Here is a 27,905-nt window from a genome sequence, read left to right on the forward strand (position 1 = left end):
GAGAATGACCCATGCACTGCTGAGAAGAATGTGTATTCTGTTGTTGTTGGGTGGAATACTCTGTATATGTCTATTAAGTCCATTTGTTCACAGGTGTGATTCAGTTCTTTTATTTCTTTGCTGATTTTCTGTCTGGTTGATCTGTCCATTGGTGTCAATCGTGTATTAAGATCTCCTGTTAGAATTGTGTTACTGTTAACTTGATTCTTCATTTCTGTTAGTACTTGTTTTTATATAACTGCGTGCTCTAGAATTTGGTGCATATATATTTAAGATAGTTATCTCTTCCTCTTGGAGTTTTCCCCTAACCAGGATGTAGAGACCTACTTTATCCCTTTCTGATTATTATTGCTTGAAGCTCACATTGTCTGCAAACAGAATAGCTACCCCCGCTTTTTTTTGGGTTCCTGTTGCATGAAGTATTGTTTTCCATCCTTTAACTTTCAGTCTGTGGGTATACTTTTGGGTTAGATGGGTTTCTTGTAGACAACATATGGTTGGATTTTGTTTCTTGGTCCATTCTGCCAGTCTGTTTCTTTTAATTGGTGCATTGAGACCATTTACATTAATGGTTATAACTGTTACATATTGGTTTATTGTTGACATGTTACCTTTCTGCTGTTAAATCTTTATCTTTCAGTTCTGTTTAATTGTCTGTTTTGTTTAGTGTTTTTTTTTCCTCTAAATGTAACTAGGCTGTCTTTCAGTATTCTTTGTAAGGTTGGCTTGGTGATCATGTAGTTTTTTAGCTGTTCTTTTGTCATGGAAGTATCTTATTTCTCCATCCATTTTGAAGGACAGTTTTGCAGGGTACATCAGTCTAGGTTGGAAATCATTTTCCTTTAGGATCTGAAATACTTCACTCCATGCTCTTCTTGACTTTATTGTTTGTGCTGAGAAATCTGCTGTGATTCTGATAGGTTTTCCTTTATAGGTGATCTGTCTTTTCTCTCTGACAGCTTTTAATATTTTATTCTTTTGTTCCATTTCTGGGATGGCTATTATTATGTGTCTGGGTGTAGTTTTATTTTGGTTATGACTATTTGGAGTTCTATATGCTTCATTGATCTTGATATTAGTTTCTAGTCTCATGTTTGGAAAATTTTCAGCTATTACTTCTCTAAATATCCTCTTGACATCCTTTATGTTGTCCCCTTCTTTTTCATTTATCCCTATCAACCTTATGTTGTTCCTCTTTGTGTCATCTTGCAGGTGTTGAATTGTTATTTCCTGATTTCTTGTTATTTTTAAAAGATCTTTCCTTTCCTGTTCACTGGCTGCAATTTTGTCTTCGAGGTCTGAAATTCTATCTTCACATTCATTGAGGTGGTTTTTACAAGTTTCGATGGAGTTTTTGATTTCCTGTATATCTCTTTGCATCTGCTTTATATATTGTTTGTTTCTTATATTGTTCATCCAGGGATTCTATCTTTTTGTTTAGTTCCTCCAATTTTTTAACTGTGTCTTCTTTAGATATGTTCAGCATCTCCTTCATTTCTTTTTATCATTTCTTCTTTTACCTGAGAGATTATTTCTAGTTTGAATTCTTTTAAGGCTTCCCAGAATTGTTTCTTTATTTCAGTTACTATTATTTCAGGTATTTCAGGTATGTGGCATATATTTTTTTTTATGCACATGGCTCCTAGGCTTTCTTGGGATGGGCTGGATGTTTGAGATTGCATTTTGGTCTTTTGTTTTGTCATTTTCCTATATTTTTGAGCTTCAAGTGTTGTTCCAACTGAGGGAGAGAGGTCAGCCAGGCTGGGATGGAATTCCCTGTCCCCTCCTGACTCACTGATCTCAACAGGAAGCCGGGCTCTGGTCCCCAGGCGAAGAAGAGAGTTCTGCTTCTGCGCCTCCAGTGGACTTACTCCTCCCAACAGGGAGCCTGAGCCTGGCCCCCAGGCGAAGAAAAGAGTTCTGCCAGGCTGCGGTGGGGTTCCCTGCCTCCTCTGGACTTACTTGTCCGACAGGAAGCCCAACTTCTTTATTTTTCCTTTGCTTTGTTTTTAAGATAACCTGTTCTTCAAAATTCATTTCCTTAATATAAGGTTTTGAGCAACATACAGCAATACTAGTGTTAAAAATCACTATACAGTAGATTATAACTGTTCTCACCATATAAAGGGCCACTGCGAGGTAACATACGTTGTACTTCCCTAAAAAGGCCCCCGAGATGAAAAATGGGGCAAGACCCCTGAGATGAAAAAAGAACAGGGCAAAATGACATCATTTTAAGAAGAAACGCTTTTATTTTAGCTTTGGCCCAGCGACACAGTGCAGATGGAATTTGCAAAGCTGTGCGACTGAGTTAGAATTTTGACTGATTTTTATAGTTCATTTATGATTAGCTCATTGATCATTAAGTACATAGCGATGAGAAACAGAAACAAGGTGGGCCTTTGTTCCCCTTTGCTTGAGGTCAGAGGCATTTCACAGTGAGTGGTTAGCCACTTCATAGTCCTTGGTCTGCCAATTCCAGGAACATTTGTCTCTCATAAAGGGAACAATTGTTGACACAGCATCATTTGTCTCTTACAAGGGGAACAAAAGTTGACACAGCAAGCAGGTTACTAAGATGGGGGGGGAATGACGCATACAGAATAGCAGGATGACGCAGTCAGTTGATTTATAACAAATTTATAATAATGTGGTCAGTACTCCAGGTACATGGTTACTAGGATGATAAGCATAGAGCATAACACATACATGTTAAGTAGCTCAATTTAGCCACCCCACTATATATATATATCTATATATATATACACACACACACATCTTTCAAAACATTGTTTTATACATAACTACACTTTTTGGCAGTTAAAATTAGTTATTTAAAAAAAAAAAAAAGACCATTGTTACCAATTTCTTACTTGTTTCTCACAGACATTTCTTAACGCCTGATTTTGTCCCAGAGCGATTACTCGGAAAAAAATCTTCATATCTTTTTGTTCTGTAGTGTATGGTAAATCATAGCAGAATCTTTAGATTGAATTTTCTTTTCCTTGCAGTTAACTTGACCTCCTCTTGCCTCAAAAGCACACTACAAAAGGCAGTATGTTATATGAGGCAAGGTGTTTGTTATACTTTCTTGAAGTTGTTTTTCTCATAGCCCAAACATGCTATTAGATTGTGTTAACATATTCCCCTAAGTAAAGTTAGGTTTATAGAAGAAATTAAATGCATTTTTAAAAAACATTTTTTAAAAAGTTAAAAAATTCTTTAAGAAACTTGGATATTTAAAGATGGTCTAGTAAGTTTTGACAGTTGAAGGTAGAAGCGTATACAGTTCTTACATCAACAATGTGAGATAAAAGTTCTAAGTCTACGGAAAGCTAACAGCTATCAATTCTGAGATAGGGACTATAAGTAATATCTGAAGGGTAGGCAGGTTTCTTATTGAAATGTTTTATTTCCATTACCTGTGCTTGCAGTTTGATCTTCTTTAAGGATTTCATGATGCACCTCATTCTGATTTCTGTACTGTTGGGGGAAAAGGCCAGGTGGCTCCAGGTCAGGTTGCTGGGAGCCCTGCAGCTGGGAGAGTGAGATGAGGTGTTTGTAAAGGACAACGTGCCATCACTATTTGGTTTTGATGCCAGGAAATAGTTTATATTGTTCACATAAAAAATTCTGAGTTCCATTTATTTTAAAGATAAAAAAAAAATTTCTTTTTTAGCCTGGAAGAGGGACTGACCATTAAAAAACAAAAAACTGAGGAAGGGGAAGCCCAGTTCAGTGTCTCTAGCCTGGCTGAAGGCAGTGTCACCAAGGTAAGTAGGGCTTTCCCAGTGTGCACTCCCCTGTGCAGGAAGCTTGGGGCTTAGGGGAGACGGTACAGCTTGGGTAGTCTGTGAACTTACCCTGGCAGGTCAGTCTTATACTTCTTTCTTTCTAAATAACTTGCAGAACATGGAAACTCTCATTGGTAGGTTCCCACGCCCCCACCCCCCACCCTATTATTGAGTATTGAACCCAGGTATTTTGCACTGAGCTATAGCCCTAGCCCTTTTTTATTTTTTATTTTGAAATAGGATCTCACTAAGTCACTGAGTTACTTAGGTTGAGTTTAAACTTGAGATCCTCCTGCCTCAATCTCTTAGTATACTGGTAGCACTTTTTGTACAGATTTTTTTTGTTGGCCTTATTTTGCAGGTTTTCTTTAGTCAAAACAATAAGTGAGGGTGAATGATGTGTGTCTTACTCTCTAAGTACTTAAAATTTAAGTTAATATAACTTTCCTGCATCTTTTCTAATACACAACTTCAGAACCAGGATTCACAAGTTGAAGATTTCCTAAGCCAAGTATTTTGACACTTAAGACTTCATTTAATGAGAAGGTTTTTGGGTCTTGAAAAGATTACCTTATTGTAAGCAGTATTATTTTGAGTCAGTGGGTTTTAAAAATTGTTTCTTATTGGTAAATTGCAGTAGCAAGGAAGGTGGGCACTAACGTGTGCATTTATGGTCATGTCAAGCAGAAATACTCTCAGAAAAGCTGAATGTCTGAAGCGGAGCATGGTGGCACATACCTATAATTCCAGTACTCTTGGGAGGCTGAGACATGTTCAAACCCAGCTTGGGCAAATTAGTGAGAGCCTGTCTCAAAATAAAAATAAAATAAAATGGACTGGGAAGTAGCTGAATGAGAAGCCTCTGGGTTCAATTCCCATTATCAAGAGAAAAAAAGTTAATAGAAAAATAATTTTTATAAAGTGATTTGGATTTCATTTGGATATTTTATAATGTAGGAAAAACTCATGATCTTTTTTGTTCCAAGAGCTTTTCTGCTTGCTATTGTAAAACAAAACAGAAACAGTACATTTTGTACTAAGGTTCACCAGCCCTAATAGGAACCTCATTGTTTTCTTCCCTGTGAGCTTAGTGATACTTAGGCCCTGTAGAGTTGGGACCAGCAGATTAAAGACAGAGAGCGCCATACAGAATGGGTAAGAGTTGCATCTTTGAAACCTGCCCCTGTAGCACTTTCCCCTCTGGACTGCAGGAAGTCTTTGTATATGATCTGCTTTTACTTGTTAGGAACATGTTCAGCTTGGGCATTTTTGTGTATTCTACCAAAACTTCAATTCTTATGGGCCAGCAGCAGTCTCCCAAAGGGGTCGTTGAGTGAATCAAGCATTGTGCTGTGATTTCTCATGTCATCGTAGTGAGACAAGTACATTTAGTGTGACCCCCACACTAACGCATCCTCCTCTTCCTAATTGGTTGGGTATCAGGATACATAGGCAGTTGGTACCACATAGAGCCTTTAAGCTGAGCTGGCTGGGACCTAGTGTTTTGTATTTTTTGACCCCTGGAAGCAAGTTAGTGTTTTACATAAAGGAAGGTGAGTGAAAGTAGACGGGCCAACTATGTGACCACTTAAATCTGCTAGCGTTTATCAGAGCCCTGGAAATGACAGTCTCAGAAATGGCCTTCTGTTTGTCTTTAAGAGCACTTGTACTACATTAAGGCATACTGTATTGCGTGGGGTGCTGCCAATGAAAGACGTAAACCACAGGTTCGTTGTCTGTGATATTCCAGGTTGGGAGTGTGAATCCTGCTGAAAACTTCCGTGCACTGGTGAGACAGAAGAATGCTAGCTTTGAGGAAGGTGAGTTGCATGCCAATGGGTTGGCATTCAAGAGAGGGTACTTAATTAGGCTAATTTAAAGTCTAGCGCAGTGCTGCATACAATATTTATCTTTACTGATTTGGTGATTTCTCTTGTTAAGATTCATGAGGCAACATGATGCACACATGAGAATAAATGCAGCTTGCCTAAAGAAAGAGCAGCTCTCCCTGTTACAGAAACTTTGGACCAGAACCATGGGACTTTTAGTTCTACTGTTTTGAAGGTCTTTGGGGTCTTTGGGATAAGCTTGGATCGTATTGTCTATTTTCAGTGACAACACAACTCTTGTTGTAGTCCTGAGAGTTTTCAGGACTACAGTTGTAGTGGTTCCTGAAAGACCTTGTTGCTGCGCTGGATTTGATGCTTCTCAAATTGATTGCTTCCTCACATTATTCTTACCAGATATCACCTATAATTCCATTTAGGCTGGGGTTGATATCAAAGCAGCTTTTGACGATGGATGGAGGGTCTGGGATCAATACTCATTCACTTGACTGCATTCAGGTTCCTCTTCATTCACCCTGTAGAGGGCAGCTGGCAGTGATTCATCATGCAGGTTTGTGGTACCACATATTCCTTCAGTTTTGCTCACCAAACTAAGGCCTGCTGGTGAGCCGCCTTCTGTGTGTGTTTGTGTTCATGTACGCACAAAACTTGCTCTTCTAAGTTGGTGGCATTTAAGGAAGAAAACTGACTCTTAAATGCCTAGAAACACTGCTGCTTGGCACGTCTAAGGTGCCTTGCTAACTGATGCTCCAGGAATCTGGCAAGATGCCCAGACTTACTGTGCTGTCACCCAAAGCAATTGTCCACCAGCTGAGCTTCAGAGAGAGCAGTCTATCAGGTCAGATCTTGTTGGCAGGAATGCCAAAGGCCAAACCATGAGAATTTCCTGAGGAAGTTCAACTTTGTCATCATATTAATCTGCAGTCTTCACTGGGCTGTGTATGTTTTGTGTTTTGAGATGCAGGAAGAATTATAGGAGTTGCCATATTAGAGAAAAGGTTTGAGCTGTAACATACAACAAAAACTTTGTATCATTATCAAAGGAAATCCAGAATTCAAAGTGAATTTTCCAGAAAGATTGGTGGCAGCAGTGCTTAGAATTTCCTTCTTGCATGGATTGCAGTGATCAAAGAGACTTACTGCGTGGTAGTGGGCTGCTGTTTGGCTGTGTACTGTAACTGTTTGGAAGAAGGCAGACGAGCTGTTGTCCCCTGCTATCTATCATGATTGTTGTGGCTTTGAAGAAAGATTTAGAATTCTTAGCTTTAATTGGTTGTTTTCAGTTACCTCAACCAGTCAGGGTCCAGGATCCTCTCCCTGTAAGTGATTAGTCTCCTGCGCTGGTATAGGTATGTTTTTATTAGGAATTAAATCTAGCTGTGATGGTTATCATGTGGTATCCAGTATTTACTTCATTCTGCCATGTGCAAGGCTTTGAGCTAGCACTTTGGTGTTTTGTGTCATTTCCCCTGCCTAACAGTCCCACAAAGTCCCATGAGGAAGTAGTGAAAATGTTAGCACTGTAGTAGCTAGAGAATCTTCTGAAAGAGAGAATTGTTCTTGTTGGGAAAATACTTTGTGTTCCTAGAGGAGAATATGAATCTCTGTCCGTGGGTTTGGTGGTTAGCCAGTGTCAGTGTTCAGGCTTGAGAAGAAGGAGAATTGACTTAACTTCATAGATGGAGAAAACCTGGAGCTAGTTCAGGAAAAGGGCGGGAGAAGGGAAGAAGAGGGACAGGAATTGAATGAATTTACACAGGGGTGCAGCCTTCTGTACATGTCCCCAGTGACCACAAATATCAGCACCTTTAACACTCTGGGAAAGCTAGGTCTGTATTTTGTTAAGGGAAAACTGGTAGAGAGACATAAGTTTATATATCTAAAACTTTGTGGTTATCTGCAGGTGAGACTTTGACGAGTTCTGTCTTTCATGCTGAATGTGATGTTTTAGTTACTTTTCTCTTTCATTGCTGAGGCAAAATACCTGATGCCTAAAATTAGGAAAGTAAAGGTTTATTTCTTAACAGTTCTTAGAGGTTTCAGTCCATACGCAGCTGGCTCCAAGGCAGGGTGGCATATCTGGGGTGCAGAGGTTCATGGCCACTGCAAATAGCAAGGCAAACCAGCAAGAGAAAGAGAGACACGCCTTCTTCCCCACAGTATTTTGTATGCTGGCTGCACCCGGGGTGGGTGTAGCACACATACCACCAATCCGAGTCTACACAATGAACCAATCACAAATGCTAGATTTGGCTGTGTCCATGATTGCATGAGGCTTGGGGATGGGGCACTGACATAAACCATGACATGTGACTTCCAGTCCTAGCACATTATTAGTGTGGTAGTGCATGTCCTCTGTATCCCCACCTAGATCTTGGTGAATCAGAGCTCTCATGTGATGCTACAAAACCCACACTTTCCACAGAACACTTTTTCAGAAAGGTCGGATACCCACTTGGCCACTAATTTTCCTTTGTGGCGCTCACATGGCTTTTTTTTTTTTTATCATCCTTGTGTCCAGCTCCAGAAATTTTGTGTCTTTATAGCTAGTTCTCCTTTTGTTCTTTTGCTTGGTTATCTTTTTACTAGGGTGTCAGCTTGCTGGGAGGTGGGGGGCTAAGGGAGACTTTTGCAGGTGAGGTCCCAAGGTTAAAGAACACATGTCTGCGCACATCAGTAACAACAGCAGGCAGCGTGGAATGGAGCAGACAGTAAAAGTGCAAAAACCACCTATGTCTTTATTGTGTAATTCTTCTACATGCACGTTGTTGTCTAATATTTACTTTCTTTTATAGTTCTGTAACCACTGCATGTATGTTTACTTGTGCTGAGTGATGGTTACATAACTAACTATATCCCACTGTGTGCCTGTGTTAGGACAAGCAGGGTCACCTCTTCAGGTGTCCTTAGACACCCCTGAGCTTCAAGCAGTCTTGAGTGCAAGGCCCTTTATGAGTCAAGACTTACTTCCCTTGTCTATGAGAGAATCTTTCTCCAAATTTTAAGTGGCCTTCCTGGTAGTGATCTCCTTTATTTTTCTTTACAAGAGACTTCTGTCTAGGGCGGGAAGAATCATCTAGACTCTTTTTGATTCAGTTGTCAAAAGTGTAACTAACGATAGATAGTTGGTAAGATTGTTTTACTCTTGGGTAGAACTTGGCTATTTTACCTATTGATAAAAACTAAAGCAGGGCATGGCTATACTGATGGCCCTAATTGTAGCATAGTCATACTGAGTGTATAGTGATATCATCTCCTGATTTTAGCAGTCTACATTTGGAAGCTACCAGCTATGTACTTGCTTACCTTCTGGTTTTCAGTGAGGTGTTTCTTGTTCTAACTTTATTGGCAGAGGAGATAGCTCACGTTCTGAATCCCAGGCAACATGGCTTTCCTGGCTGCTGGTGCTTCTGTGGGCTATCTTTGGTACCACTCAGGGACCTTTCTTTTTCAGTCCCTTTCCTCTTCCCTCCCTATCTGTCCTGTTGTTCTGTTTCCACAGTTTTCAGTGGAGAGGTTCTTGGCCATGGAGGTGTCGATAGTAATGATCTATGAGTTGTGAAAGTAGGGACATTTCGCTACACACACTATTCATAAGTGACAGTGTCTCCATCATCTTTGATGTGGCTGTGGGTTCCCCTCAGTTCTCAGCGCTCCAGTCGAGTCTGTCTGCTTGTTTGAATGTATTCTTCCACCCAGCTCCTCAGCAGTGCTGTTGGAGAATATCCTGTGATTTCTGACTCCTTGCCCTTTTTTACTTTGCTCTGGAAGAGCGCTAAAATGATGAGAAGTTAGGCAGCAAATTGGAGGAGAAACTGAAGCTGTATTATTTCAGGCCTGCACACAATTACTGTGTGATTGAGATAAGTCTGGATTTGTAAATTCCCACTGAGAATGAGACATTATATAAAATAGCTACAGTGTTCTTGGTGTGTCAGGAATAAGTGTCTTGGAGCCTGTCAGAAAAGATGGATATATGGAGACAGCAAATAGAATGGGACATTACTTATTTTATAGGACAGTTCTCTTTCATGGTCCTTTGTTTCGTGTCTCAGAGTCTATGCTAGGGTTCTGAATAGTGACAGTAGCAGAGCTGCATCATACCAAGGTGCATTCACGTAAGCATAACAATAGACAAACTGCGATGATATCCTGCAAGAGGGTACAAACCCTCAAACAGCTGCTGCTTAGCATTAGATTTATCATTATGACAAGTGAGTAGCAGTTTGCACCTATCTGATTAGTAAATGATCAGTTTATTCTGTGACTGCTGAGGTATTTCTCTCATTTTTCTTTCTTTTTACTTTGGATCAACTCTCACACAAGTCTGTTTGATTTTGTGTTTGTCCTTCTTCTCACTCATAAAAAGCCTTTCTTTAACTTTAAAAGATATTTCCTCAAATTGACTTTACAAGTTCTCTTAGCACTAGGTAAAATATGCTAAAATTAGTAGTAAAATTGTGTTATTCATCAAAGCCAAATAAACTTTTTTTCAATTTTGTTTTTGTGTAACGTAGCACTGTCTCATGTACAGAGCGATTTACTTACACAGATCATGTGATTTTATGCAACCCCAAATTGAATATCCTTTAGGACTGTAGTGTAGGAGAAATTTTCTCTGTGTGTGGTGTGTACATGCATGTGTGTGTACATGTGTATAATTGGTTTGGATTTATGTGATCTTGAGTATGAGTTACCTATCATATGTCTGTCCAGATAAGCAGATACAATTTTTTTTTAAATTTTATTTAAGGAGAAAAAAGAAAAAAAAAAACAGAAAAAAGGTACAAGATATACAGAATTTCAGAAAAAATAAACAATAGGAAATCACTAGTTAATTACATATTGTCATCTTAGAAATAGTTGTTGAAGTTACAAAATTAAAGCATATAGAGGGGACTTTCAAACAGTGAGACTGCAAACAGTTCTGATCAGTGATCCAACAAAACTCAGTAATATGGTTATCCATCTTATACACTTAAATATATATGCAGTTATATCTTTTACAGAACTTTCTTTTCCTTTCTTTTGTACAATGACAATTACACATTTTGGGTTTTATTACTCCCACAGTTCTTATTACTTTTTTTTTGAAGAAAGTAAAACCAAATGTGACATACCAGGACAGAGTCAGTCAAATCAAAAGGATGGACATAATACATAATGTAAAAACAAAATACAAGGTGATCAACAATGGTTACCATAATGCCTCTTGTTATCTTAAAAAGAATTGCCTATATCATCATAAAATTGAACAAAACAGTAAAGAATAAGGCCAATAAAACCAAAACCTTGGAGACATTAGAGGACTTCAAAAGAAGATAATAGTCAACCAGAATGGGCGTCACAATGAATCTTATTGTCTTCATAGTTGTCTTAGTTACCTTTTACTCCTTGCTGAGACAAAATACCTGATGCCCAAAGTTGGGAAAGGAAAGGTTTATTTCTTACAGCTTTTGGAGGTTTCAGTCCACACTCACTTGGCTCCAAGACAGGCGGGCGTGGCTGAACAGCAAGCTCGAACCAGCAAAGAGAAAGACATACCTTCTTCCTGCCATTACATCACATCCTGGCTCCACCCCCAAGTTGGGTGTAGGAATAACACCATCAATCCAAGCACTAGGCAATGAACGAATCACAAATGCACAATTCAAACTCATGAGGCCTGGGATACACAAACGTAAACCATGACAATAGTTATTGTCTATACTTTCAAACTTGGTACTATCAAGCATAACATAATAGAGGAAAATCAGTCAAAACAAGATGGTGAGAGCAATACAGAGTTTCAAATCAAGTTAATAGGAAATCAAAGTGGGTTACTATAATATATCCTATTTTTTATTTATTTTTCTTTTAATTAAAAGGATAAAAATGAAAAAGTAGATAATAAAAAGGAGATTGAGATAAAAAAGAGAGCATAACAACAAAACAGTGCAGGTCAAAACATAGCCATTTAAGCAAAATAGTGTTTTACCACAAGACAATCTCGACACAATAGTAGTTACCATAGTGTCTCTTCCCTTATAATCTTTGGGTATAACTTCGTATACTGTAGCATCAAACATATCAAGACAATGTAAAACCGTTCAAGAGAATGACAGTATTACAGGGTATTTAGAATCAACTAACAGAAAATGAACAATGGTTTCTGTATAATCTCCTTGTCTATAAAAGTTTTTGTTTATATTATCACATATAATAAAATCCAATAAGATATAACACGTTAAAACCGATGGAGACAGAAGAACAAAAGCTTGATGGGACTTCAAAACAAGAGGATATTAAATCAGCATTACCTATTATGATGTCTTATTTTCTCCAAAATGGCTGTTCTTACCATCCAACCTTCTCTGCCTCATTTCTGTTGAGCTCTTTTTCTGTCATTAGTTGTCAGTTTGTCTTCTTCATTTCGCTTTCTGCTCCATTCATTGTGGCCACTCTGCCACTGTTTCTGGAATCTTTGTATTTTTCATTTTTAGAATATCCTGCAGTAATCTCCGTAGAGTTGAATTGGTGGTTGCAAATTCCCCTAGTTCCTCTTTATCCTGGAAGCACCTTGTTTTTCCATCAGTTTCTAGGGACAGTTGTGCAGGATATATCAATCTTGACTGGAGGTTATTATCTTTCAAAGCTTGAATTATTTCCCCCTATACTCTTCATGATTAGATGGTTTGTGCCGAGAAGTCTGCTGTAATTCTGATGGGTGTTCCCTTGTAAGTGATCTGTTTCTTGTCTCTGATGGCTTTTAATATTCTGTTCTTATATTGGATTTCTGGAATTTTGATTATTATATGCCTGGGTGTAGCTCTGTTTGGGTTGTAGGTGGCTGGGGTCTTGTATGCCTCATACATCTGAGTATCTTTACCATTTGCTAAATTAGGGAAATTCTCCTGTATTATTTCTGTGAATAGCTTTTGTAGTTCGTTTGTTTGAGTCCCTACTTCTTGTTTTATGTTCTTAATTCTTAAGTTATAGATCCTCTTATCATCTTCTAGCCTTTGTATTATTGCTGTTTGTTTCTTGTTATTGTTAAGAAGTTTTTCATTTCATGCTCCCATCTTAAAAATCTGTCCTCCAGTTCAGATAATCTATCCTTAGTTTCTTTCAAGCTGTTATGCCAGCTTTCAATAGTTTTTAGTTTCCTGATAATCTCTTTGAATCTGCTTCACGTATTCTATGTTTTCTCTATTTTCTCCATCAAACAATTCTCCCCTTTTTTTCTGTTCTCCCATTCCACCAGATATAAATTTGTACAGAGCTGATCAGTTTAAGAAAAATAAATCCTGAGCATTTTAAAGAAATATTAAATATAATTACTAAATTTTTAAACCTCTTCAGACCTCCAGAATTTTTTAAAAAACAAGTTGACATATGTTTTTAATCTCTTGTCAAAATAACATCAGTGTATCTAGTCATGAAGGAGAAAATACAGTAAATGTATTCTAGAGGTTGTTACTATACTTTATGTTTTTGTTAACCGTTTTTATTTTTTCTTTACTGGTTACTTTTTGATTCATTTTAAATTGTTAAACCCAGAATTGCATGATCCAGCCTTATTTTTTGCCTCACTAATTAAGACAAGTCATCTCATTCTAATGAAAAAATCAGTTGGTTTAGAATCCTGGAGGACACGTGCTGAAAAGATGTATCATTATTTAACATAGTAATTACACATCAGTGGCCCTTAGGGTCTAGTTCGTGTTGCATGCGCTGGATGGAGGGCTAGAGTAGTTGGGGTGACTTTCCACAGATATGGCAAGTGTGTAGAAGACACTGGATCTGTCAGAGTGCTCATTCATGGTCTCTTGTGACTGTCTTCATTGGTTGCACACCTATCATTAGATGGCACACAGCACTACCTTGAAGTGTGCATTTTAATATAAAACTCATCAGCCAAATAATTAAAATGAAATCATTGAAGTAAAGGTTGCAATAACGATGAGAAAATAAAAAAGACATGACATAGGAACCAGAGACTATTATGCACACATAACCATTACCAAAGTATTTTAATTTTTCAGCTCTTCATAAAAGGCTTCCATCCTTCTTACTCTTTCTAAAATTGTTTCAAGTTCCTGTCTTATCCATGTATTAGAATATCCCTAATTATAGGGTATGACTCTTGGAAAATGTGTCCCGCCTATCCTGTAAGAAAGAAAGATGACTGGTATCATAAAAATGAGAGCGAATGTGATCATTATGTTCTCAGTGAACATTCAGATTTCTCCGGAGAGCATTCAAGGAAGTCTGTGTGTAATATACCACAGCGATTCTGTTTTCTCCTTGCGTTTTGTTTTCTCATGCTATGTAATAAAGTGGTTTGTCTTAAACCTGCTGAGTAATTTTTCTCTTTTTATGTTGAAAATGGGAAAGCTGTCTTTCTCCCTGGCTGAAAATGTGGATCTTATGAACACCTTCCCTTGTTAAAACAACCAGAAAAGCCCAGAGTCCTCGATTTCACATTCTGGACCCTCAGCTTGTGTTGATGCCCTTCACTGTCACTGTAACAAGGCACGAAACCCACAGGCAGCTCTAATGCAGTGCAGTATTCTGAAGTGCTTATAAGAAAAAAATGTATCATCCAACTGTCTTTTGGTCGTCCCTTGTAGTAAGTGTGTGAGTGTGATTTGGGAGTCAGAAAGCTTCACAAAGTACTTACTCGTGACAGTTTGGGTTTTTCTTTCTAATTCCTCTAAATTTTGTGTCTTCCTTGCCTGGTAGGTCATTGTCATGAGGGCACTGCTCCGCCCTTGCACTTCTCCTTCAGTTGGGCTGTCTTCAAGATGGCTTCTTAAGCCCAGCTGATTGAAAAGGAAACTGATTTCGGATTGTGCTTATGTGCAAACTGCTTTAATCCATGACTTAAAGTGACTGCTTATGACAAACAGCAAAAGCTCTTAACCAATTAAAATGTTTAGGAAAGGATAGAGGCTTTTGTTAAAACAGGCATTAATCAGCTGAAGTGTGTTAAGAGGAGCTAGGAAACAGCTTGGAGTCCCACTTAAATGTAATAAAAGTGTTTTGGTCCTCTCCCTTCAAACTGCAAGCCCAAGGCCAAAAATATGCTGACACAGAACGAAGTGGCAAGTATAATTTGGCAGAGTTAGTTTTTTCTCTTGCTATTGTACGTTTACAGACAACTTTAAAAAAAAAATAGATGATAGACAGACAGACAGACAGACAGACAGATCTGTGTGTTTCTTTGGCCAGAAGAAGGAAGAGCATTTGGTTCAGGTATAGAACATAGTTTCAACAAGGATTAAGAATATTATCACCATAGATATTTTTACAAACGGGAGAAAAATAACTTTTTAAAAAAAATTAGAGCCATTCTTCACACAAAAGCAATCTTTTAATATTTTACTTACTTGTGGAATTTAGAGGTGTTTTCTTGCACATTGAGGGTAAAACTTGTGGTCTGAGCTTCATTTTTCTGTGAGATAAATATCTAGTATCTCCCTACTCTCCATAGCAGAGCTTGGCAGATTTCTTTAATAACTTGCACTAATTTATTGCTAGTTTTTGATAGCTTTGTTGAAGTAAAATTTCCTACTGTGAAGTATAGTTCAATTTTGTAATCTTTATAAAGAGTTGTATCATTATCACTACAGTCCAGTTACATAGTATTTTCGTTATCCTATGAAGTTCCCCAGTTGTTTGTATCAACTTTCATTTCATCCTCTTACAACCCCTTACTGTTTCTACCAATGTGTTATTTTTTTTTTTTTAAGGAAAAAGAGATTTGACTTTTTAGGAACTTTCACATAAATGGAATCATTCAATATAGTGTTTTGTATCTGGTTTCATTTAGCATGATATTTTGAAGTTTGTTAGTGTTGCTGTGTCTCTTGATAGTTCATTGCTTTTTATGGCTGAATAATATTCCATTGTATGGATGTGCCACATTTGATTTGGATTGTTTCTAGTTTGGGACTATTAAAACTAGTGCTGCTGTGAACATTTGCATACACCTATGTTTGCATGCTTTTGTTGGGTGGGAGTATTATTGTTGGGCCACAATTTAACTTTTTAGCCTGGTTAGTCTTTAAAAGTAGCTTGTCATTTTCTATTCTCATCAGCAAAACATGAGAGCTTCATTTCTTTATATGCGGTACCTGATAACATTTCTGTTGTGAATCATTTGTTAGTGATAACTGAAACTAAGTAAAACTGGCTGTGTATTTGTACTTCATTGTTGTTGATTTGTAATTCTTTGAAAACTTTAGATTTTTTAAGATGCTTATTTAGCCACTCACATCTTTTTTTGTAAAATGTCTGTTCAAATATATTGATCACCTTTATTGGGATTTCTTTTATTACTGAGATGAGGTGAGTTCTGTAAATATTCTGAATATGAATCCCATATCAGCTAATAGTATTTGCACATATTTTTCTGCCAGTCTGTAGCTTGACTTTTTAAAAAGTAGTGTCTTTTAAAGTATAAAGTGTTTACATTTGATTGTCTACTTTTATCATTTTTTTCTTTTGGGTTGTTGTATTGGAGGCATGTAAGAAATCTGTGCCTATCCTAAATCACAAAGATTTTTCTCTGTTTTCTTCTGAAAGTTCTAGATTTTTACAAGTAAGTCTACATTTGATTTTTGTGAACTGGTGAAAGATAAGGGGATATATATGTTCATTGTTTTACGTGGGGATAACAAATTTAGCACAGTTTGTTAAAAAATATCTCTAGGGACTGGGGATTTAGCTCAGCGGCATAAGCACCTGCCTTGCAAGCAGGCGGTTGTGAGTTTGATCCCTGGTACCGATAAAAATGAAATAGACAAAAAAAAAAAAAAGAGACTCAAGGTATTTTTCCCCAGGTACCATAAAGAAAACATTGTTAGATTGAGTAATAGAGGATATTATAAACAAAAGTCTTCAGGTATTGGAGTCTTTAAAAAACTAAACACAGATGGACGTGGTAGCTTATACCGCTAATCCCAGCACTCGATGAACTGAGGCAAGAGAATAACAAGTTCAGTCCCAACCTGGGAAATTTAGTAATTTAGCAAGACCCTATCTCAAAAAGTATAAAAAATCAGGGGCTGGGAATTTAGCTCAGCGGCATAAGTGCCTGCCTTGCAAGCGTGCAGTTGTGAGTTCGATCCCTGGTACCGATAAAATAAAAAAAATTTTTAAAAAAGTATAAAAAATCGGAGATGTAGCTCAGTGTGCAGATCCTGGGTTCCAAGTCTCCAGTATTGTAAAAAAGAAAAGAAAACTAATCTTACCTAGCATTGTTTGAAATCTTCTGCTTCAGGATTAAGAGTTCATTTATATTAGTAGAAGGTAAACATAGTACAGGAAGTTACATAGATTTCAGGAACTTGTTAGAGCACAAAGGTTGATTACTTGTAAGAAATGAAAAGTAATTTTAATGACAGTAGATATTCTAGTATATGAAGTCTTGGGCCAGTGTGTACATATGTGGAAAATATATACATCCATTTTCGCATTTTTTCTTCTTTTGTACCATTTTCCTATTTTACTTGGTACATTGTTTCAGACACTGAGAAAAAAATACATATGGAATAATTAAGGCTCACTTATCCAAGTACTTGATCCATTTCTTTTTTCAGTATTTAAAAATATTGACATATACTTTAAATGGAACATATTAATGTGGTAAAATGATGTTTCAGTACATTGTGCAGTGTTTAAATCAACTTAAACACATCTGCCTTTTCAAACATTTTTATTTCGCTATTGCAAAAACTTTCAAAATCTTTCTTGTAGCCTTTCGAAATATACAGTACATTATTGTTATCTATATACCCTACTGTGTAAGAGCACACCTGAACTTCATACTCCTACCTAACTGTAAATCAGCCCCATTTGTCATACTCTTAGGTGACCTGTAATGAAACCAGCAAGACTTATTCACTGGAATTTTTAATGTATGAGATGATAAGGAAAGCGGAATTCAAAAACCAGAGATAAGATTTGCCTGTCATGGCCAGGGATTTAGCTCGGTGGTCTAAGTGCTTGCCTGCAAGTACGAGGTCATGAGTTCGGTCCGTGGTATAAAAAAAAGATTTGTCTGTCACCCGTCTGATTCAAATCAGTAAACTTCTTTGAGGACAGCAGATGAAAGAAAATATCATCAAACAAACAAAAACAAAGTATAATAAAAAAATATTTCCAAAAGTCCTTTTTGCTACTGACTTTAAGTATATGAGTAATAAATAAATGTAGTAAATAGTACAGAAAGAATAAAACAAAAAAGAAATAAAAGGATCAAACAGAAGTATTCTGAGGGTCGTGAAAACTATCTTCTCATTTAGAACTCACTAGAGCTGAGGATTTAGCTTAGCGGCAAGTACCTGGTTGGCAAACACAAGGTCATGAGTTCAATCCCCAGCACCTAAATCAATCAATCAATCAATCTCACTAGAAATAGAAACATCATTTATATGAGAGTTTCCATATATGTTTTAAGATGACTTATTTGATATTAGACTTTCTCTCATTAAAAAGTAACTAGACGGTCTTTTGAAAAAGTACAAATAGTAAGGTATAGTATGTCCATGCCACAAGAGCTCTCTTAGTTCCAGGGTTGGGGGGCAGGATGAGAGAGGATGAAAAAATAAATGGAAACAGAAAGCTGGGGTCAGGTGGAGTCCTTTCTCCAGTTGGGAGAGAGAGACTGCTCACCCACGGCAATGCGTTTATACACTTTTCATGTCACGCCCCTTTGCTTACCTGGCCAGCCTTTTCTGCCCCTTGTTCTCAGGGCTGGAACTTCTGCTCACCTCTAGCACTCATGCCCTCAGGGCGTTTCTCGGGTACTCTGTGCCCTTTGGGGGCTCCCCTTTGGGTACTTGTGCTTTGGGCTCTGCACCAATGAACGTGAATGATCATTAGTTCAGCGGCTCCCAACAGTTAAACAATGTATAAAATTTTAAAAATCGATATCTTCATTGTCTTCTACCTTCAAAACTCTTGCCATTGGCACATTCTGTCTTGCTTTCGTACTGTCCTCATAGGAATAACCCTGTCAATCTCTGTGATTGCTCTATATTGTGATCAAGATGTTTAATTGTTTTAGGGTATAGTAATTCATAGTCATAGCCTGTCTGTCTGTCACTCTCACTCTTGTGTGTCTGTGTGCATGCACACTCACACACATGCACGTGTTCACACACACAGAGAGAGGCTTTGTGGGATCAGGCACCTTTTTCTAAGAGAAGGAAAAGAGCTTACACCATGGAGTATTTCCCCTTCCGTAGACCTTTACCATAACCGTTCTCCTCTCTGTAAATTTAAGGGAGAGGGGAATGAAAGAAGACCTCTGGACTGTCGCTCCTCTAAGTGATGGCAGGCACTGAGTGTACTGAGTAGGGTTTAAAGTGAGAAAACTAAAAGACATCTTCACTCCATAGGCTTCTAGAAGAGCAGATTAGCGAATCCCAGACCATGTTTTCATTCACTGAGCAAATGTTTGGAGGCTTTTTGGATTTTTAAAAAAATTTTTATTAGTACATGTTTGCAGTACATAATGATTACGTTCATTATGGGAAGTCAGTACATGTGCAAAGCACATTTTCATTATTTTTGTATCTCTTTTTCCTCTTCCCCCTCGTTCCACCTCTTGGTTCCCTTACCATTTGCAAAAGATCTATCTTCCTGTCTCCTGTTATCTTTTATTTTGCTTTTAAATTTATTTATACTTTGGGTTTTTCATATAAGAGAAGCCATGCAATATTTAAGCTTGTGTGTCTGATTTATTTGACTTAACATTATAGTCTCCAGTTTCATCCATTTTCCTACAAATGACTCAAATTTATCCTTCTTTATATCACAGTACTACTCCATTATGTATAAATACCACATTTTCATTATCCATTCATCTGATGATGAACATGCAGCCTGCTTCCAAAATTTAGCTATTATGAATTCTTTAGCAAATGTTTGTCGAATGCCTCCTCTGAGCCAGTGACTATGGAGAGATGCAAAGAACAAACAAATAAGACAGTAGTGTGTCTATCAAATGGTAAGAAGCATTTATTTAGGTTCCGAGGATCAGTGAAACCAAGTACCACAAATTGGGTGGCTTAAAACAATAGACATTTACTCTTACAGTTTGAAAGACTAGAAATCCAGAATCAAGATTTGGCAAAGTAGGTTCCTTATGAGAACTGTGAAGAGTTTCTGTTCACTGACCATTGTGGCTTTTTGTGTGGCTATCCGTGACATTTCTTGACTTGCAGATATGCTACTCTAGTCTGTCCTTCCCTCTCAGCATGGAGTTCTCTCTGTCTGTATTCAGGTTTATCTCTTTATAAAGAGCCGTGCCACTGGTTTAGGACCCCCCCTAATGACCTCATCTAATTACATCTGCAGGACTCCTACTTCCAAATTAGGTCACATTCTAAGATTCTGGGCATTTGGGGAGGATACTATTCAATCCATGGCAGCACTGTAGAGAAAAATTAAAGCAGGGTGGTGAGATACACAATGCTGGGGCGAGATAGGCTTGTGGTTTTATGCAGAGGACTAGTGAAGACCTCACTACTGAGGTGTCAGCTGTCAGTTGAACAGTGGTAAGAGAGAACCCGGTGGATGTCTGTGGGGACAGCTTCGCAGACAGAAGGAGCAGTGTGTTCCTCTCAAGGAGGTTGTGCTTCTTCCCCATCGAGGAAGCCAGTGTGGGTGGAAGAAAGAAGTCAGAAAAGAAATCAGAGAGGTAGCTGGGGCACATACCACACAGAGCCTTCAGCTTACACGTGGAGTGAAATGAGCAACCATTGAAGAGAATAATGTGACTTGTATTTCGTGCCGCATTCAGGAAGGGCAAGTCTGAAATAGTCAGGTGAGTTACAAGGCTAGCATTAATCCCAGTGTGGGTGGCAGTGGAGAAACAGTGAGACGAGGTCAGATCCTTGATATGTTTTGAAAGTACTATTGACAGTTTTGCTGATCATCTGAATATAGCGTGAGGGACCAAGAGAAGGTCAGGGTTGACTCCTCAGTGTGTGGCTTGAGCTACTGAAGGGATTGCCATTGGCTTAGAGGGAAAGATCTTTCCGTAGTTTTCCTACTGAAAAGAGAAGAATACAGGACAGAGATGGCAGGGCGACAGCTGCAGAGGGAAGGAGGAAAGGAAGGAGTGTCTGAGGACAAGATGGAAGTGCAGGAAACTGAGGAATTCATGGAGTTGGAAGTTGGGATAACCTGGGCTGGATAAGAGGGGTTCTATAAAAAGAACCCCATGGGAGCCGGCAGCCTGAGTGGTAGCTTGTCCTGGTGCTTAGGATGTTACTGGGACTTTCTTTAGAAATAAGTTTTGTTTCGATGCTCTTGTTGTTTGACCTTTCAATTTACTGGTGATCATTTCTGACCACTATGTATTCATTTCTAATCCTCTATTTTCTGATAGCTTCTGATTCACTTCTCTCAGTTTTGTCTCTTCCTACCCTAACTACTACTAGTAACTTAGGCTTTCCTTATTTCACCGTTGGTCCCCTCCAGCATCCTACATTAATTATCCTGCTTCACTGCAACACATGCTTGTGTAGATTTAACCTCTTGTAGTACAGACTTAGTTGTGGGCCAGCCCTTCTTGGTCATTCTTTATGTCTTTAAAACTAGGTCACCATTTTGTGGCATTCTACAGTCTCGCGCTGCTACTCCTGGCCATGGTCCTCTGTGTTCCTGCGAATACCTTTGTGGCGCTTGGCTTTCCTCCTTTTGTTCATGATATTCTACACACACACACACACACACACACACACACACACACACACACGTATACACATAACACACAATACCCATTCTTCTCTGTTAACCCTCAGGCTCCCCTATGAAGAGATACCCATGATTTGAGAGCCAGTATATCTTTGATACCAATGCTCGGCTGTAGTTTTCTTGTAGTATGATTATCATAGAAGATGGTGTTGCTGGTTTGCCATCAGTAAGACAAAATGACCTGAATATATTTTTATGTTCCCTGAGTCCTGAGGCTAGTAGTGTCTTAGTTACCTTTCTCATTGCTGAGACAGAAGATCCAATATCCAGAGTCGTAGCTCACAGTTTGTAGAGGTTTCATTTCATAGCTGGCTGACTCAAAGGCAGCGAGGCGTGGCAGAGGGCATTGCAGAGGAGAAACTGTTCATGGCAGGCAGAAGGCAGCAAACTGACAGTGAAGCAGCAGCAGCAGCAGCAGCCTGCCTTTCCCTTTACCCCTACCAGGCTGCCTGCTCTTTTGGCAGTGCTCCTCACACTTAGGGTGGGCCTTTCCACTGTCCACACCCAGAACTATGCCACGCTAATCAGTGGACTGATGTAATAATCACAGACCCTTGATCCCAGCATCACACACTTAATCCCAGCATCACAGTTTAATCACAGCATCACACACCCTAGATCCTGCCACCTCTTAAAAGCCCCATTTAATATCTGCATGAGGCTTTGGGGGGACATGTAGACATAAGCCGTAATAGGCAGTCAGTTACTGTTTCCATTGTTGATTTTAACAAAGCTGTATTGGGAGCAGCAAGCATTTGAATTTTTGCGTTATAGAAGAATACTTCTGTTCCTAAGTCTTAGCCTTATCTTAGCCACTAGCAAAATGTATTATTTTTATATTTTGAGCCCTAGCGTATTATAAAACCTTTTTCATAGTATCAAAAAATGGAAGGGAGAAGAGAAGACTGCGCTGCTTAGGAAGAATAATGTAAACACAGGGTAGCAGTATTTACTGATTTTTTTCTTTTTAGACAAATTTGCCATGTAGAATAAGGTTGTGTTAAAATTTCTGGTACTTAATATTTTTTTCAAGAATGACTCAAATTCTTGATACATTGTAAAACACTGAAGCTGCCTCCCCGTCCAGCATTCACAAAAGCACATTCAACCAGTGGCTGTCTCTTTCTTCCCTAGATGAGAAGTCTGACTCATTACTCACTGTATCTCTTCAACTGATACATGAATTTTAATTCCATTCAATTACCAACTTTTAATTGGGTCCCACTGCAGACTGGCCTCCTGTTCCAGACTGTCTCCTCCTGGCTGCGCTGTTACTGTGGCTACTCGGTTCCTTCTGCTCACTTCCTGCTTTAGTTTGATGTCATCTACTCAGGTATAAAACTAGACAGATACTACAAAATTGCCAGAGTACCAAACCCTGTCATCTTGTATCCTGCCTTCCTCCTACTGCCCATCTGGAATAGGATCAAGTGGAGATGGTAAGATTTTTATTTCTTCAATATCACTTTTATTTTAGTAAGCTTTGCCAAATTTTAAAATGTTAGGACCCTGGAAACTTGTGGAAACAAGTGTTTTTCTGCTCTTCCTATTCTTTGCTCCTACCCACCACCATAGTCTTTCAGGAGTATGACATATACATTACATAAGTGAGCCTCCTCCCCCCAAAAATCACTTGCTTGTATAATGAGAAAGGCTTCCTTTAGTTTTCTTTATGTTAGCACGTCTTAATTTTGTACTTTAAATACAACTCTTTCTGGAATTAAAAAAAAAAAAACTACTTATAATAGAGTGCTGTACTTTGATCTGTATCTAACTGCTATGTTTCCTGTAAATATTAATTGATGGTCTCTAGGCTTTGTGGGACATGTTTAGTGGGTCTTTAGTGGTTAAAGTGCGTGTCTTTAATAAAGTACTATAAGACCATAGAATGTCATGGAACCCATCCATTGACCATGAAACTTAAAATCTGCCACCTGACATGGGAATGGATTTGGTCATATGGCCAAACAATTTAAGATAAGAAATATTCGCTCAATAAAAATGATATGTTATAATGTTTTCTAACATCAAGTGAGCCTACTGCCAGTGAGATAACTAGATATCATCTTTCTAGTTTCTTGCTAGCTCATACTATCATTTTTATGAGCTAAGGCGAAAAGGCCTTACAGTATCATTCTTTGGCTAACCCACACTTGAACTACAAATAAAAACAAAATAAAATGAGAGTGATCTCAGGAATGGATTCTGACGATAAAGACTTTGCATTTACTCTGCTCTTTTTTGCCTGGGGTTTTAATTTAACACATCAATGAAAAGGCAGCATTTAAAAGAAGGGGGGAAACACCCAGCAGGCCTTATTTTTATTAGTGCAATTTGTAAGAAATTACTGCATTTAATGAGAAAATCGTTAGGCATGAAAAAAATGGGCTGTGACAGAACTTGTAGAGCTTAAATGGTGAGGTTTTGAGTTTTTTAGTTATTGGAAAGAAAAATAATAACACTATAATAATAACGCAGTACTATGAGGGGTCAACACTTTATATATCTTAGTTTAATTTCCTGTGCTATTGGTCATGCATAATATTATGGCTGTGGAATTCTCTCGTGTCATTTCTACTGACCTTTCCTCATATAAGAATGGCAGGCTACTTCTGCTAGCTGAGAAACCATCGGGCAGAGAGCCTAACAGAACCGTTTCTGAAAGGAGGACAGGAAGGTAAAGTGCAGAACCGAGCTCTGTCCGCTGCAGAGGCCCGCTGCTGCAAAACAAAGATAGGTCTCTTTTTTTTTTGTCTTTTTCCTTTTTATCGGTACCGGCAATGGAACTCACCCCCGCCTCCTCGCAAGGCAGGCACTTATGCCGCTGAGCTAAATCCCCAGCCCCAAAACAAAGATAGCTCTTGAAAGTCACTGTGAGGTTCATACGGCTTATGCTCATTCCATAGTTCTCAGATCTTTTTGTGGCCATCCAGTGATTTTTTTTCTAATAAGAATGTTTCATTAAAGACTGCAGAAACTAAAGAATACCAGAGCAAGAACACAAACATTTAGGAAAAATTCTTCTTGGCATCTTACATTCAAACTCTCAGAAGGAAGCAGAAAGAATATTTAAGAAATAATTCAGTATGTCTTTTGTCCTTTTGAGGAAAAATATTTTTGATACCTTCTTTTTGTGCTTAAATATTTAGAAGTACATTTGACTTCTGAGAGGACATGTACGCCAAAGACATCTAATTCTTATCACATACTGTCGTGTTCACCTGGTCGTACAGTAGTTGTTTGCTACATTTCACCATGTTTAATTTGAAGAAAAGGGAATGTCCATACCTCTAAAGATATTTCTGGTAGAAATGAAAGTAACTTTTTTGTATTTAAACACAATTCTATTCTTGCAGGAAAACAACTTTAAAAACCTTAACTGGCTGGGAATTTTTACATATGCTTAAGAGTCTTTTCAGTAACATTGAATTTTATTATATGCCACCTCACTGGAAAGAAGAAAAGACCCTATAAATTTTATCTTCTCTTATTTAAGTTAAATAGCGCAGGGGCAGTGCTTGTTGAGTTCGTACCACGCCATGTCGAGTGACCCTTAACCCTTCTCCTCACTCCTGCTCTGTGTGCACTGTGTCTTGAAGGGGAGTGAGGGGAGACCTGACCCTTGCAGTTTGCCTTTCCCAAGCTTCTGTGTCTGAAGACTTCCTGCTGAGTTCAGCCAGTGTGAGACTGGTGGGAGATTGGTGGGAGGAGGGAGAAACCAGAGTATCTCCTTCTGCCTTGCTGGGTTGGGCAGCATTTCCTGTCTTCCACGGACTTGCCTCCTGTTGCATCCGTGGGCTTTATTGAATCCCACTCCCTGAGTCCTTGGTGGATGGGGGAGTGATATTTGCAATCTCTGGGTTTAACAACCCCATTCTCAGGCGACCTTACAGCTCCTCTCTACCTGGGAAACAACTGCCTGCACTGTTCCCTGGTTAAGTATTTAGAATGATTTCTGTACTGATCAGATGCTGGTAAATATGTAGCTTTTGTCCACAGTGCCACTGTGTGTCTTTTGCAGATGAAGCCATTCCTGACCTGATTCTGGTTTAGTAACCTTTAATTGAGACCACAGACTCCTTTTCTTATCAGATAAATGTCCCTTTTAAGTTTCTGTTTTAAAACATTGATTGTAATTTACATGTAGTTATGGTTCATGGCAAACTGGACTACTTACCTAAAACTTTTGCTGATAAATATTTATTCCTTTTTATTCTCTTAATAATGAGTGACCTGATCTTGTGTTTGTCTTAAATACTTGATTTTTGTTGTTGCCTTTTACTTTTATAAAGATACTGTCATTGCATATATAAATTTGTTAACATTTAAAAGTTATTTAACTGCAGACATCTACAAAGTATATAACTTTACAATAAGTCAGATTTACATGAGGCATTGAGATAGTGAGAATTAAATTGGGAAACATCCTGAATGATGCCTGAGTTCAGCAAGATCCTTTGAGATGCCTTTAACAGTCCTTTGTATATCATGTGTGACAGATAAGTGAACCTACTACTTTTTTGTCTCTGTCATATAAAGAGGAAAATCTCACAATAGATGACTTCCTTTTACTGTATTGGAAACATCTTTGCAGAGCACAGTGGAAATGAGCAAATGTAAAGTCAGGGACAGTCAAACCCATAATTCTGAATGTTTGGGCTCTTGTTAACATGTACTATGAAGAAAGGTGGACCATTGTGCAGGGCTTTTCGTGGCTTTGAATATTTTCTGTAGAGAAAGAGAACATGTATTCAAGATTAAACAAGGAAATTCTACTGCCTTCCTCTTACATAATGCTTCTGAATTGGTGTAACTTTCTTAATATGATACTAAAGTTTTAACTGTGACTAATTTTGCATATCAACATCTGCACTCATTTAAGATCTGGGGCAATATAACGTCCGTATATAAAACTTCAAACTCCAGAACAGACATTTTTGAAGAACTTCTTGAGATAAATGACAGCCTTTGGCCTTAGTATCCTAAGATGGATGGCCCTTCCAATGGCCATTTTTTATGTTAGCTGCTAATGAGTATTATTGAGTCACTGACTAATTCTGGAGAACATTTTGGTGAATTATAATTGGGCTGTGATTTACTGAGTATGAAGACTGACAGGCTGTTCCTTAGCCTGTAATTGCTATAGAAGCAGAGAAAAGTACCCTGGTGATCAGCATTTCCTTTTTGCAGGGAAGTCAAAAGTATAATTTCAGCCAAAATAGAATATTATTTTTTTCAGCCATTTCTACATTTTACTTTTATTAAATATGGCAGGGTAATGAGAAGTTCCACTGAACTCTGGAAAGGAAATCTCTTATGTACGTCTTATTCTAGTGTTTAATACAGTATATAAAGCATCATCTACCATTGATACTAGTTGGTATTAAAGTCATTATAGTCAGTGAACCACAAAATAGTCTATGTTAGAGGTATAGAACTCAGAATTGTGGGCCATAATAGAAAGAATAGAACAGAATCATGGGACAGGTACACTCACTGTGTAACTTTTTATTACTAGGATAAAACCTAGCTTTTGTAGTCATTGGGTTTATTGGGTGTCTGGTTGTGTTTATCTGTGTTTCTGAACCGTCTGGAAGAAAGGATAGCATGGTCAGATATGAAATAAGAAAAAATAAATCTAGATAGATCTATAGATATATGAGAGATTCATTCTTAAATAGAAACTGGACACAGACTCCTACTTACATTTCTTTACCATATTTTTAGTGCCAATGGGTTGTTGGCTTTGGCATTTGCTTATTTTAGTTTCTCTTGAGCACTTTTGTTTGTAAGATGGTAATTCTGTGTGTGTGTGTGCTAACGTTTCAGTTAAATGGGTCAGAAAGGTATGGTTTTCTTGGTCAACTGATTTGGGGAGGGAGGTGTTGAGACAGAGGCTTGTTATGTAGCCCGGGCTGGCTTTGAACCTGTGTTGTTTTTTTACCTCAGCCTCCCAAGTGCTGGAGTTACTGGCGTGCACCACCATGCCCAGCAGATAAACAATTCAGCACTTTCCAGTTTGCTCCTGAGCCAGAGGACTACCTAAGCTTTAGCCCTTGTGCTCTTTCCACTTTTTCAAAACTTTGAACATGCTAGACTACTGTTTGCTCTAAACAGTCCCTTCATATGGGCTTTTCTATCTCCCTGACATTTTTTGTTAAGCTTCTCCCTCAGCTCCTGTTCATCCAGCCAACCTTTAAATGTTGTGCTTCTTAAAAGACTTGGTCGCAAATCTCTTTTTTTTCTGCTGTACTTTCTAAGGAGCCAACCTGGACCCTGCTTCAGGAACCACACACACAGTTCTTTCTTTTTGGAGGATCTTCCCTGCAACCTTTTCCTCTCTAACTCTTACTCATTTTTCTTCCCTTGCTCTTATCCAGGTACTGGCCCATCTGCTTTTTTTCTTAAGCATACTCTGTTCTTCATTTTGAAGTTTATTCCGTTTCCAGCTGGATGATGGTTAAAGTCTGTTTATCATGGTTCAGCAAAAAAGCCATATATTAGTTCATGA

At 38.3% G+C, this 27,905-nt stretch overlaps 1 protein-coding gene across 5 annotated transcripts in view; it reads left to right on the plus strand.

Moving 5' to 3' along the window:
* LOC100728001 (X-ray repair cross-complementing protein 5) overlaps window positions 1–27,905 on the plus strand; it is a 116,869-nt gene that overhangs the window by 73,221 nt on the left and 15,743 nt on the right. For all 5 annotated transcript variants that reach the window (XM_023560157.2, XM_063237467.1, XM_063237465.1 and 2 more), the window contains 2 exons: window positions 3,680–3,773; window positions 5,545–5,614. In XM_023560157.2, the coding sequence (XP_023415925.1) occupies window positions 3,680–3,773; window positions 5,545–5,614 (164 nt within the window). The remainder of the gene's footprint in view (window positions 1–3,679; window positions 3,774–5,544; window positions 5,615–27,905) is intronic.

This window comes from Cavia porcellus, unplaced genomic scaffold, assembly GCF_034190915.1.
Source record: "Cavia porcellus strain 051 isolate PalLab524CR breed Dunkin Hartley unplaced genomic scaffold, mCavPor4.1 scaffold_26, whole genome shotgun sequence".
NCBI classification, from domain to species: Eukaryota; Metazoa; Chordata; class Mammalia; order Rodentia; family Caviidae; genus Cavia; species Cavia porcellus.